Raw genomic sequence first — 15,360 nt, forward strand, 5'->3', positions numbered from 1 at the left:
AGAAATAGTGAGAGAGTTGTAAAAAATATTGAGTTATTCTAGAAATGCAAATGTTTGATATATTTAAAGTACATACTAAGACGAATCAATTAAACATGAAATGATTAATATCACACGTCTATATTTTACTTGTATTCCGTATTATTAGAATTAATTTAAAGCACTAGTAGAAAAAAGCAAGTGGGCTACCCAAATGGGAAGCAGTTACTGAATTCTGCTTTCAAAAACCCACCCCAAAAAACAAGAAAGTAAAACATACAAATGGGGAGCGGGTATGAGTGAACCGCTTCCAAATATTGTAATTGGAAGCGGTTTGAACATTGAACCGCTCCCCATTATTTAAAAACCAAAACCCTAATAACTAGCTGCCCACCCCCTTAGCCCCTTCTCCCTTCATTTCCCCTTTCTCTCTCCTCTTTCTTTCCCTTCTCTTTCTCTTCGATTTGTCGGTGTTTTCTTACTCTTCTCTCGGTACGTGCTCTCTCTCCTCTTCTCTTTCTCTTTTCTCTTTCATCTTCTCTTCCGCTCCTCTTCTCTGTCCTCCTCTCTTCTTTCTCACGCCTATCTTCCTTTCTCCTCTCTTTTTTCTCTTTCCCTTTGTTCTTTCTTTCTCACAAAATTCAGTATTGCTTGTGGAATTCGACCATGCATGGAATTCTAGGGTTTTAATTTTAAATACAAACTGCAGGTTTTTCATGTCAAATTCGACCATGAAAACTCTAGATCTAGAGTTTTCATGGTCAAATTTGACCAACCCAAATTCAAGCCAATTTCCAGGGTTTTGGTAGAATTCAAGGTATGTTCCCTTTTTTTTCTTTTTTTTTAATGTTTTTTGAGATTTTTTTTTAAATTTTATGGTGATGTGTGGTTGTATTGGTTTGTTTCAGGCGGATCTGGTTTGGGTGGGGGTTTGGTGGGTTTTTTTTTTTTTTTTTTTTTTTTTAAAGGAAGGTTATAGGTGGTTGGTGGTGGTGGTGATACAGGATAGAGGGCTGGTGGTGCGCGTTGGGTCCGGTGGTAGAACAAGAGCAGCAACCATTTTTATTGTATTTATTATTAATTTATTTTTTTTTTTTGATGAAAAAGTAATATTACAAAAATTGATTAATGAAAATATTTATTTTTATATATATATATGAAGTGTTTGTGTATCAATTTAAGTGAAAAAAACCAAAATAAATATTTTTTTTTAATTTTTTTAGGCATAATGGGAAGCGGTTTGGAGCCAAAACCGCTTTCCATTAGGGGTTTTGAACCGCTTCCCAATTGGTTATTTCTACTAGTGAAGTCTCTATTATACTTGTTAAATTGTGACTCGAAATCTAGTAGGACCGACTTTGAATGCAGATATCTCTCAAACTATAAGTGATTTTGAGGTGATTCAAGTTGGAGGTGATAGCTTGGTTCAAGAGATTTCCAACGGTAGGTTATTTGCCCAATTCCGATAAGAAATAAGAAAGTTATGGCCGTTTTACAAACACCTAACGAAACTGGAAAGTTGCGACGAGATTGCGAGCTATAGCTCTATGCGAGTGAGCTATAGCTCGGCCCTATGAAGACTTGCGGCAGGCTTGAGCTAGCTGTCGAGCTATAGCTCGGTAGTTCGTTTCTTCTAGGACAATTTATGGGATATTTCCTAAAATTATATCTTTTCTCTGACGGCTATTTGAGTATACTTGGGGAACAATTTAGGGTTTTATTAGGGTTTCCTTGGGACCTTTTAGTTGATCAATTAGATCATACCTTTTGAGCCATTAGATTTAGGACTCCTTTTATTATTATCTCGTTCTTTCTCCATTATAGTGAAGAAGCTCTCGAATCCCCCACCCCCCGAACCACATAAATCCTTGTGTTATTTGTTTATCTTCTTTATTGCTTTTCTCGTTCTTAATTTTTCATTGACTTGTTCCGCATTAATCAAACACAATTACACCCTTTATTTCCTATCAATACTAAACGCAAACTCTTATATGTGGTTTGTCACACCGTGTGAACAGGGTTACTTCGTTAGCTAGTGTTGTAATTCGTCAATGTTATAGGGATTACTCGATTTCGATTAATGTTACAAGGTTACTTGATAGTGTGATATGGGTTATTGTATGCTCTTCAACACTATTATTGGGGTTAATTTATTTTTTTGAACGGATTATCGGGGTTACTTCATGTATTTTTTACAACGATATTATTGCAAATTATATACTTCCTCTATTCTTTTTTACTTGACTTGTTTCTTTTATCACGCTTGCCAATGTAAAACTTTAACGATCATTAATTTAAATTCTCCATAAGTAAAAATTATAAAAGTTATATATTATGATAGTACTTATTGAGATGAATTCAAAAATATCTCACATAAATATATTTTTCTTTACATATTATTCACAAAAGACGGTCAAAGGAGGGGTGATAAATAGTTTAAAAAGTCAAAGCAGGTCAAGTAAAAAAGAACGGAGAATGTTTATTACTATAAACATCCTATGATAGATTGATAACACAATATGCTGCACAATTAAAGTAATATAACCTCCATTCTGCGTACCAAAAGCTTTTAGCAGTCAACTTCTTTATTGCAGCTTAATTATTACCTTTATTATCTTTAATGTACTCAATAATTTGCACTCATCTCTTCGTCTACTGCAAAATTTAGAACACTAAACATTGTCAACTGATCTTGTAATGCTTTGCCGCTTTGGAGTATCAATTGCTTGAACACATTATTTTTTTTTATTTTAAAAAAAGTAGTTATTGAGATTTGAGAGTAAATGTGTAACTAAATATTTTGAACGATAAAATTGAAAACATACTATTTATAAGAGTAATTGAGGATAAATGTGTAAATAAACATTTTAAAGGGTAGAATAGAAAGCACACTATTTATAAGATTGAGTTTTCTTGTACTTTTTATAAGGTAGGTAAAACTACACTCCGTGATAAATGAGCACACTAAATTAAAATTTTCAAACGAAGGAGCATAACATGTGTCTTGCACATACTAGACAGTATACACAGATTTTTTAGATTAGGTTGTGTATACATTTTCTATACTCGTACATTCTACTACCCCTTTTGTTTTTAAATAATGTCTATTAAGTCTAGTGAAACAAGAAAGTCACATAGTTGTACTAAAACATTTCATCAAAATATCAAATTAGGGCAAACCAAATACAAATAAAAAAATGAACGAATGTATATCAAGAAAATGCCGTCAACACAACCTTAAGACACACATTTTTAGAAGGTGATTTAGATAAGTTGATTGAACGACTTTATCAAATAATTCTATCATCCTTCAAAAAAAAAAAAAAAAAAAAAATCTATTCTATCACGAGAATAGAAAAGGGTTAGATAATATGTGCAAAAATTATTTAATTAATTTATCTATTGTTTACATTATCTAATCTCTTTTTCAAATAGTGTATCAGACTCAGACTATCAGTAAAAAAAAAATCCCAAATTATTTTGAACTACCTAGATCAAAGAAGAAAAAGTCCACTTATTGAGAGTGTCAATTACTAGAGAGAATCTTTTACTTAAAAAGAATGGGCCAGTTATGCAATCTAAAAACAACGAAGAGTACTAATCAGATGATTATTTAAAAAAAGGCTTATATTGGGCCGGTGGGCCGGTGATGGGGCCGCGATCACCGTTGAAAAGCATCTACAATCGTGCACCACTGTTGTAGACAATCAAAGCCCTTCAAGACGCAGTCAAATGGCTCAAAGGCAAAGCCTAAAATCGAGTATTTGTTTTAACAAAATCGTACAAAAGACAACGCGTCCATTTCCGCGAAATTGAGGGCCGTCATTTGCTGACTCAGCTTGCTTTGATTGCCAAAACTGCCCTCGAAGGTTCCAGATGTTTTTGAGGCTGGGTTGGTATGTACTGGTATAATTCTTTTAATACAGTATTACGAGTATATTGTTGATTTATGTGTGCATGGTCCGGAAAAACTTAAAGAAAACGAGGGTATACTCCGTAGTAAATAGTAAAATGCTGTATTGCCACAACTACAAGTAAGTAAAAATGCGTAATATTTAGATATTTGTAGTTAGTAGGGAATGAGTCTCTTTTTTTAACTTTAGCAAAGAGAAAGTTGTTTAAAGATATACTAGTCCTCCGGATCCTTTAAGCTCTTTCCATTTTCTTTAGCATGTTTGCCAATGCACGTTTTAAATTTATTGTATCCTTTAATATATGTTATTAAATTATAAATGATTTGTTTCAAAAAAAGAATATTTATAAATTTTTAATATTTATAAATAAAATAAAATAAAATAAAATAAAACAAACATTACCCTAATCAATCATGTTTTTTTTCTTTTATAATTGAAGATTCATTTAAGTTGTGAATAATGTTTACATTTTAAATTGGGAGATCATTTAGATAGGAGAGAGAATTGTGGACTGTATATCGTGAGGTGAGGGCGAGGAGGAATAAAAGTGAGAATTTTATTTACTATAAAAAAAATAATCAAAAATAGGAAAATAAAAATATAGTGTACATAAACGGAAAGTAGGAAGACTTAGTGTATGAAAGTGGCAAAATTGAAGAAGTATTAAACTGATGTGTTGTGTTAAATAATAAAAATAAAAAAACTAATGTGGATAATTTGTTCAAAAGTACAAAAAAATAAAATGTTTTTAATTTTGTGAAATAGATAAATTAATAAGTTGGATCATTTTGTGATACGAAATAATTTTATTCAAAATATATATTATCAAATTTTTGCAAGAAAAAAATAATTACATTAAAGATTTATGAAGTCTTAAGATATTCAGAGTGTATTTTAACCTTGACTCTAATTCATAAAAAGATAAATAATTATTTGTATGATAATCCGTATTAAATAGCACACAACCCATTTGTTGGGGGAAAAAAAATATTAATCTTTTTTGTTTATTGAATTAGACAACAACTGTCTTGCAAAAAAAAAAAAATTGTCATGCTTATGTTTAAAATCATTTGACATCTATAAAATAATGCCCATTGAATGACACCAAGTCACCAATACAATTATACAAGTATTATTATTATTACTCTGTACTTTTATTGGTCATTAAAAATACTTTAATGAATTTTGTGTAAAATATATATATTTTTTTAATGAATTTAAATCAATACTCTATAACAACCATAAACAAGTACCTTCGATTCCTTATTTGCTGCACTATATCCACGCGCGAATGTAGACGAAAAGGGTAGTTTAGGAAACATAAAATTCAACAAAAAAGAACACATACCAAGTCAGCTTTTAGAAGGAGAAATGACATTAACAAATCACTTCTTTTTTATTTTTTTTTTATTTTAGACAAGATAGAAATAGTCGTTGGCCTCAGAAAGGCAACCTTGACCATCAACTCCCATATATAATGGGCCCCTCTCCACATCACCTACCCAACTCATTTAACTGTCAACCGCATTTCTTTTTCTTATCTTCCCTCCCTTCTTTCTCTCTCCTCCACTGTTTTTATCTTCCTCTGTTTTCCCCTGTTTTTTTATTCCATCTATTTTGATTAATTTTGATCTTTGAATTCAAAAAATTAAAAATGTGGACTGGAGGAGCGGATAATCAAGGGAACTTCCTCGGCCGGATAAGTATTCGTCGTAATCAAGTCGCTTCGATGGAGGGAGAAATTGAAGATTTAGAGCTTTTCCAAAGAAAAATTGCTGATCGATTTTCTGATCTTTTACCTCCTAATAAAAAAGACACCCATCATTCGGCTTCAATACCGACATCAATATCGATCTCATCTGCCGCCAGTGATTCTCCTATATCGGGTGATATCGACGGGGATTCTAGCCCCTTTTGGGGTAGTGATACTCTTCTTTCTATTGCTTGGATTAGGAAACTTCTTGATGCATTTCTTTGTTGTGAGTCGGAGTTTAAGGCTGTGTTGTTGATTGGGCGGGAACCGTCGCAGGTTGCGAAATCGCCTCTCGATCGATTTATTCCTGATTTGTTGGATAGGGCTGTTAAGGGTTTGGATATTTGTAATGCGATTAATCATGGTATTGATGCTATTAAGTTTATGCTAAGTCAAGCTCAGATTGTTGTCTCTGCTTTGGAACAGAGGCCCTGTACCGATGGACAGGTAAATTAAATCAACAAAATTGCCAAATTCTCTAAATTTCTTTCAAATTCTATTTTTCAAGATTGTCATTTTGGTTTTTGATTATGTTTATGATTGAATTTTGCTCAAAATGTGATGAATTTTCAAGGTCAATTTGAAAATTTGACTGATTGATTTCATATGGGTGTTGCATATTGCATGATATATATCATTAAGTTTAGTCAAACAAGGAATTAAAAGATTTTGTACTAATATATCACAACAAATTTGAATTTATTACTTGAACGGTTGAATTGAATTCTATTATTCTTTTTTGATGGACCAAATTTTATCTAAGATATTCATTGAAAAAACCAAAAATTCAATCTTTCAAAAATTTGATGTTTTGTATGCCAATCCTCAATATTTGACCAATTTATTTGACATGGCTGTACCAAAATCCAAGATTGATGGAATTGAATTTAAAGGGTAGCCGAAATTTATGCATTTGATGAACAAAACAATAATTACATATTTGCTAATATTGTTGGCAGATTCGGAGGGCAAGAAGAGCACTCGCAGCACTACAAGGTTCAATTGTGGTGGATGAAAAGGAAAATACGGGCAAGTCGCCCGAGCGATCATGGTCCTTTGGGAAGCGCTCAAGTGGCGCGTCATCGAAAGACCGGCACCACGCGCCGAACTTCAAGTCTCTATCTTGGATAGTGGCCAAGAATTGGTCAGCTGCCAAGCAAGTCCAATCAATCTCCTCCAATCTCACCGCGCCACGCGGTGGGGAATCGACAGGGTTGGCCCTCACTGTATACATCATGAACGTGGTCCTAGTTTTTGTAATGTGGGCTCTAGTCGCAGCTATTCCTTGTCAGGACCGGGCAGGGCTCGGGACCCACATCCCGATTCCAAAACAATCAAACTGGGCCCACAGCATCTGTGGGCTCCAGGAAAAAATAGCTGAGGAGTGGAAAAGGAAAGAAAAAAAAGGTTCGCCAGGACTAATGGAAGAAGTGGTTAAAATTGATAAATTGGCTCAATCTTTGGTGGATTATGCTGATAATTTTCAGTACCCCATGGAGGAGGAGAAGGAGGCCGAATTGGCCACCCAAGTCGCCGAGCTAGCTGAGATATGCCGGAAAATGGAGGATGGTCTCGGCCCGTTACAACTACAGATTAGGGAGTTGTTCCATAGACTTGTTAAGACTCGTGCAATAATACTTGATGTCCTTGATCAAGCAGGCAAATCATCTACTCCTAATGTATAGGTTAGAAATAAAACATTTTTTTTTTAATTTATAATTTTTGGGTTTAATTTTTTAATTCTGTTGTGTTATGTAAATTTTTTCATCTGGAAATGTCTTTTTTCCAAAAGATGTAAAATGTTAAAAAAAAAAAGGGTAAAATTTAAGGTAGAATTAGTGTTTAGTACAGGTTTTAATAGGGAGTTTTTGGGCTTTCATGCTTGCTTAATTGCATATATGCTAATTTGGGTGCTTAGCTTGTGTCATCTAAGCTTTAGAATAGCTGATTTGGGGCATGACTTTCTATACATAGAAATACTAAAATTAGTGGGATGTTTTTCTTGTAATTTGTATGTATCTTTTCATCTTTTGGGCATTTGGAGTGAATGTAATACTCTTCTCTGGATTGGTATAAATTGTAACATATGCATAAATAGATTATTCTAATCAAAAGTAAAATAAAGGTCTTACATCTTTTCTTGTAAGAGTGTAATTGTTACATATTGGCCATTTGGGACTTGGTAGTGATAGTGGACTAGTGGTTATGGTAAATATCAACGGTAATATTCCATCAACCATAAGAAACATGAAAGTCAAACCTTAAAATTGACCTCCGTATGAAAATTTAATATATTCCAATTTCAATTCTATGCTATATACGCAATTGCCAAAGTCCAAGCCTTTTCAAAAATGTCTAGGCTTATAATAAAAGTATGGAACTTACTTTTCAATGTAAAATTCTTCTACTTATAAACGTATCAATTCATTGAGAAGTTGTAGGTATGAGTCTTAATACACTTTTGACTTTGTAGGTTTGATAAAGAACGTAATAAAATTTTGTGTTTGGTGTTTTGATCTCATATAATTATAGTATAATGATTACACTTTACTTTTTAAGGTCAAAGTTTAAAAACTATAAAGACTTTTAACTATATAATATTGTCACCAATGTTCGTGGTCCTCGATTAATCAAGGGATTTTTTGCTTACTCCCCTCTTAGTGAGTCCCCTTCTTCTTACTTTAATTTTTAAAAAAATCACTCATATAAATATCAAAATTTCATCATATGATGTCTTGTTAGATTCAAATTATATAATTTTTTTTTAGTAAGTTTTGTTTTAAAATATTAATGGTAAAAACGTGAATTAATAGTTAAAGACCATGTAACTCTAAGTGTGACCATTTTAATATATAAATCATAAGGATACAAAATCTGTAAATGTTTCCATGAGCCCTTTATACTTAGTCTTTGAACTCAACATTTTTTGTTTCAATATTGATGTATCATATCATATCATACCATATGTCATAACAACTTAACAAGTATCTCTTCTCATACTTTATAAAACCACCAATATAATATGATTATAATGTTATACAAGCTAGGAGAACATCTCATTTATTTGTTAATTGATAAGATTAATTATCTCGTATTGATATATTGAGAAAACAGAAAAGAAAGACGAGCTTTTAAAGTTTTATATGGTTAAGCTCTTCTCCGACATTTATTTGAATTGAGTATGGTTTAACTAGAAATTATCAATGTTAAGTAGTACATAAATTCCCGCCGAGGGGTTATTACATAGTCAAACACAAAATTATTGATCTGCGAAGTATATACAATTAAAACCTAAATAAGTGAAGTTACTAAGTTGAATATTTCAAATTCTCGTAAAAGCTAAGTTCCTTATACAGTTACTATTTACCAAGAAAAAGTCTAATAGTAGATCAAGTCAAAACTATACAAAGGGAGAATCTTGAGAACAACACACGTATGTATGTTGTGAAATCTTGATACTTAAGCAGTGAAGTGCAAGTAACAGTCACATATTATAATCATTATATGGGAAAAAAAAAAAAAAAAACCATTTATAGTGATGGGTTACGTTAACTTATGTTATGAAAGCCTTGTACATCCCCCTTAATTACAAATTACAATATGTTGATAGCATTATAATGATTTTATAAGAATTGTTTGGTGGTTGAATGTATCAAACTATGAATACATAATTGGAAAAATTACTTTAAATAATCTAACCTTTGCCTCATTCTCTCAAAATAAACCAACATTTAGATTATTTCACGATAATCCAACCTTTGAACCCCATCTTCCCATATCGAACCCAGCAGATCACCAAATCGGTATAACCGGTTACCTTGCCTACGTATCATTTTCTTATTGGTTTATTTTTTAATTTACAATTATATTTTTTAAACAAAAACCCACCCCACTTCTTTCTCTCTCCTCTCTCTTTCTCCATGACCACCTCCTTCATCCTTCCTCCTTCACTACCACCTTACCTCCCCTCCCACTTACCACCAACAACATCACTACAACCCCCAACAACCACCACGAATCCGGCCCCGAATCCCCACCCACCTCCATTTCCGTCATCCCCACCACAAACCCGGCCGAATCCTCTTTATCCATCGGTTCTTTCTCTCTCCTTTAACCACCGCGTTTTTCTCATCTCCCGCACCACCATCGTTGTCAAAACTGCCCTCACTCTCTTCTCCCTCATCCTCCTCCTTCCAAATTACAACTGCCACCTCCATGTTGCTTCTTACCTCACGTGCCCCTTCTCTTTATCGCTGCATCATCTCTTTTCCTTTTATTTATTTATTTAATTTCAATTCTTCACCACCATTAAACTCTCAAGTGTGAGGTTTTGATGGTTAAATTTAACCAAATAAAACCATAATTGAAAATTTGAAAGGTAAGTTTGGGGTTTGAAATTTGAGGGTCATTTGGGGTTCATGTTGGTGGTGGTCCGTGGTGAGTGAGGGTGGTGTTGACAGGTTTTGATGGGTGTAGGGTGGTGTTTGTTGTGGATGGGGGTGGTGGATGGTGGGAGTTTTGATGGTGGTGAGCTGAGGTTCGTGATGTTTCTTATGTTTTAGTGGGTGAGGATGGTGGAAGCGGCGGTGATGACGGGCTGGTCATTGCGTGATGCGCGTGACTGCTGCCGCTCGGTGGGTGTTTATGTGGCGGCAGGTGTTGTGTTCAGTGGTGATGGTGTCTTGTGGTGATGTTGGTGTGTTGAGGTGGTTGTAGGTGCTATTAATGGTGGCTAAAGGTGTACGTGGTGGTTGTTTTTGGTATGAGGTGGTCAAGGGTGGTCAAAACGAAAAAAAAAGAAATATAAAAATTTGACCTGTTGCTTAGGTAGCAGGTCATTTGGTGTAATACCTTGGAAATTTCCTTCTTTTAAAAATACTCATTTTACTCTAAATAAAACCCTTTTTAGGAAATAAACAAAATATTACCGCCACCGTGATAACGACTAAGGCTAGTTTTCAAAGTCTCACAGCGGAAGTCTAAAACAAAAACCAACTTTCGAAAATAAAACTTGAGTTCACAACCTCAAAACAAAAGTAGAATAAAACATTCACAAGTTGGAACCAATTTAAACATACGGTCCTTCTTAAAACCAATTAAAAACAAACATAATAATATTAGTCCATAAACAATAACCAATAATTCAAAATATTAAAACTAAAAAACATAACAAGTAACTCTCTGCACTCTATTCCATCATGCTCTTCATGCTTCAAGTACTTGTTACTTCCTTTTTATTTTAACCCTCTACTCACCATATAAATGGGTCATAGTAGGGTCAATCCAAAAGAAAGCCAAAGCCAAACACAAGCACAAAAGTACGAATCAGCAAAGCTGAGTACATATGCACCACACTAACATGAATATCTTAGCATCAAAATAAAAATAATAATTAAAACATGTTCGCCACACAATCACAAGTCAACTTACCTTTGACTCATAACTAGCAATATTAATTATTAATAATAATTTTGGATTACGCATCGAACAAGTTTCCTTCCTTGAAAATAGCTCATTTAAATGTTGAGCTTCCAATCAAAGAGCTACCCTAATTGGCACCTACTATGTCACCTTGTGACGGAATTCTAGCGCATTAATAATAAAAGAAAGTACAGCGTCCTATACCCCTATAGAAGCTATGGTTAAATAAAAAAAAACCACACAACTCCCCCCATATGTTCATTCTCAAGGTATATACGTTCCAAGAGTTTTGGTGCGTATCCTCTTACACTTTACGTAATTTACAAATTTAACTTGTGATGACTCAAACCAATCAATCAAGAACAAACATAATAACAATCAATACATACTTCCAATTCATTCTTGAATTAATTAGTGAGCGCATACTATTTATTTTAATTAAGGTTTCTTGCCTAGTTTTGTGCACAAAATTGCATGATTACTACCTTGGCGCATAAGATGCACTACTAAACTTCCTTGACTCAAACTCAACTTATTTGAGTGAGTAAATAAATAAACTAACTTCTTGACTCAACACCAATAATAAATGGGTAAGAAATAAATTCATGAATCATGATCAATAATTCTAACTTTAGCTCTTTAACTCATATATAAGCCTTGCTTATTAAATACATGCTTTCTTGATACTTGAAAATAAAACATACTTCCATGATTCATACATACTCAACTTGTATCATGCCTCAAATAACATATTCACATGCTTGCATAATAAATTCATGCTCAACCAACATCAATTCCAAGCATATAATCAACCAAACATGCTACTAATTCATCACTTAAATCATACTTCACAAATCCTAGCATGATACTACACATACAAAAATATTTTTGTGCACATACGTACCTTGAATAAACTCGGCCACACTCACTAGAAATCACCTAGCTCGAAGCTTCCTACAAATAAGAATACATAACTATAATTAATCCATTATTCTCACAAATTTCCAGCAACTATATTACACTTTAAACCTTACTAATTAACCCAATTTAATGATATAAAAGCCATAAAACCTTTTCTTTAAGTGGGTACTTCAAATCCTTTCAAAAAGACTTAATTTTTATGACTTAAGTAAAATTCCAGCATACTTATTTAATATAAAATATCACTAATAGACTAGGAAATCATATTTAAATCATTAAAACCTTTTTCCCTTTTATGGGTAATCAAACCCTAACTTAATAATTAAAAAGTAGTGTGCATAGATAAATTCAGCATTAAATTGAGGGCTTTAAACTCGTTAAAACATGTTTAAGCCATTAATTAAACAACAACATCAATCTAGGATCAAACCCTAACCATAAACATTAAATTCCCTAATTCTAGGGTTTGTAAATTGGGGTTTTTGATTGAATAAAAAATCTGAAATTATGTAAATAATTTAATAACATCAAATACCCAAAAATCAATACCAAAACATAATCAAAATCATGTTTTAAATTAATAAAAACAATAGAATTAAATTAGGAAGAGAAAAAGATTTTTTATTAATTTTTTTTTATTTTTATAATAATAATACCAAACAACCGAAAAAGAGGAGAGAGAAGGAGGGGCGGCTGGCGGTGCTACCGACTGCTGCTGCTGCCGCCGGTGGTGGTGGTGGCACCGGTGGCTGCCGGCGTGAGGGGAGAAAAAGAGGGAGAGAGGTGTGGGGAAGGAGAGAAAAAAGAAAAGGGAAAAGAGAGGAAAAATAAGGAGAAAAAGGAGAGAGAAAATAGAGTTAAAACCTTAGAATTTTTGCGAAATATGACAATTATGATTTTTGAGTGAAAAATCTTGAGGCTTTGAAGTATTTATACTCCACTTTTAAAACAAAAACTCATAATTATAGAACTGTCATTACTAAATTCTACTCCCCCTTGACTTCTTCCTTTGGGGCAACTTGTTGGACTTTTAAGTGTCCTCAATTCCCCAGCAAATTGATCCAACTATTAAAATAAAGATGACCCAATTCAAAACACTTTTATTGCCTCAATTAATGACTCAAATTATTTTATGCACACTCACATAATATTTAAATAATTAATTTCTTTTTAAAATGAAATGATCATTTTAATTTATAAAAATAAATAAAATAAATAATATATATATAAAAATATTAGAAAAATACGGAGTATTACATTTGGGTTCGATATGGGAAGAGGGGTTCAAAGGTTGGATTATTATGGAATAATCCAAAAGTTGGTTTATTTTGGGAGAATGGGGCAAATGTTGGATTATTTAAAGTAATATTATATAAGTACCCTTTCACTCTTTGCATTATATAAATAATATAATTACTAATTTTGGGTCAAACTATAATGGTCTTTTTCTACTAAAATCTTTTTATCACTGAAAAATATAGAATGATACGTGTACGGCTTTACTTTTAGGGTTAATTTACTTGATCTATATACTATACTAAAGCGATACTTTTTTTTCCCTCCAAAAGGATTATAATCCAGCCTATTTCCTTCTTGTGGGGTTTTTTTAATTTTTTTTTACCACCTCCTATTTTTTTGATGCCATTTGTTGAATTAGTATTAGGTACTACTGGAGTACCATGCTCATGGTACTCCAACATATTAAGTGAAATAACATATCTTTAAAATAAAATAACATAAAAAGTTGTGTGAGTATATAAATGAAAATAAACCTAAAATAATCAAAACTAGATGAAAGCCCGTGCGATGCACAATTTTTTTATACATAAATCTCATGAAAATATTATTTTCTTAATTTAACCCTATAATTTTTTTATTATTTTGCTTGTTAGAAAACGGATAATTTGTTTTATTTTTATGCAACTTACAATACGACCTTAATTTACTTAATATTAGTTATATGAAAATTATAAGTATGATAAATATTAGAATAAAATCGTAATCCTATTCGTATTTTTTTAACCTATGATTCGTTTGTATAACGAAAATACGTTGTTCCACTATACATATATAGTTATAGCCACTATTTTTCTTTTACAAACAATAAATTAGACCACCATTATTCTTTTACTCCGTATCAACTTTATACAATGAAAAATTAATAAAGTAAACCCAAAACTACAGGGTTAAAATAAAGACGGTGGGAGTAATAGTAAAAGATATGACTTTATAAATTTTTAAATAGTTAAATGAAATATATATATATATATATATATATATATATATATATATATATATATATATATATATATAGAGTGTTGCATTACTAAAATTAATCTAATTGAATAAAATTAAATCTTTATAATGAAATTTCATTATCATATGTCCTTAATAACAGAGTTATATGTATACACTACTACAATGATTTTTACAATAATAATATAGATATTCTACCAGAAACTATAATACATAAAAAAAATCAAAATTATCAAAGACATCTCATACAATCTTTAATTTTTTTTCCCTACTATTGTAACATTATAGTTGACTTAGGGCCTGTCCTGATTTACTGAACTGAGCTAAACTGAACTGAATAGAACTGATTGAATCTGAACTGAATTGAATATTTTATGATAGAAGGAAATTAGGAACTGAACTAAACTAAACTAAATTGAAAATAAGCTGAAGAGAACAAGCCCTTACTTTTCCAATCCACACATTTCTCTTTCAATTGGCGCATGGACATAATCCCTTCAAATACAGAATAATTAATATTAAGTTACAATTAAGTTGTTTAACAAAATTTAATACGATAAGTAACATAATTAGATTAGGTAAAATAAAACAAAACATACATCTTATAAAATAATGAATAACAATCAATTTATTTTGTTTACCATCAGTAAGCCTTGATATATTTACATTATTTCCAATATTTTTTGTTAATCAGTGAATTGGACCTGAAAAAAATTCACACCATGAAAAAGTGTAGATAAATAACATTCACATGTTTGTATTTTTTTTTTATAGTAAATAGATATTGTTTATTTACAATTGCAAAAAAATCAAAATTATATTTTTGGGAGGATGTATACAAATCTTTAATATCATCCTATTTTATATATTTGTGGAGTAGCAAATAAATCTCTTATAAATTTTTTTATCTAATCATGAAATGGGTTGCTAGATAAGATAAAAATTGAACATTGTTGTTGTTGTTTTTTTTTTTTTTAAGAATATTGATAAAGACTGAACGTTATTGTTTTTTTTTTTGAAGAATATTGATTTTTTTTAAAAAACAAATTGAAAAATATTAGTTAATTATTAATAATTTATATTTCTTTTAAAATGTTTACTTTTTAAAAAAAAAAT

The 15,360-nt window shown here is 31.6% G+C and overlaps 1 protein-coding gene across 1 annotated transcript; it reads left to right on the top strand.

Moving 5' to 3' along the window:
* The first annotated feature begins 5,276 nt into the window (after window positions 1–5,276).
* LOC110719578 lies at window positions 5,277–7,792 on the top strand. Its single transcript, XM_021898541.1, has 2 exons — window positions 5,277–6,093; window positions 6,606–7,792. Exons 1-2 carry the CDS (start codon window positions 5,548–5,550, stop codon window positions 7,329–7,331), a joined length of 1,272 nt encoding a protein of 423 aa, XP_021754233.1. The 5' UTR covers window positions 5,277–5,547; the 3' UTR covers window positions 7,332–7,792.
* The last annotated feature ends 7,568 nt before the right edge of the window (window positions 7,793–15,360 follow it).

The sequence above is a fragment of the Chenopodium quinoa genome, unplaced genomic scaffold, assembly GCF_001683475.1.
Source record: "Chenopodium quinoa cultivar QQ74 unplaced genomic scaffold, ASM168347v1, whole genome shotgun sequence".
NCBI lineage: Eukaryota > Viridiplantae > Streptophyta > Magnoliopsida > Caryophyllales > Amaranthaceae > Chenopodium > Chenopodium quinoa.

Excerpts from the sequence above, each read along its gene's own strand:
- LOC110719578 (XM_021898541.1), top strand. The coding sequence starts at position 5,548 with ATGTGGACTGGAGGAGCGGATAATCAAGGGAACTTCCTCGGCCGGATA. Across the intron at positions 6,094-6,605 it reads GGCCCTGTACCGATGGACAG|ATTCGGAGGGCAAGAAGAGC; the intron begins GTAAATTAAATC and ends TATTGTTGGCAG.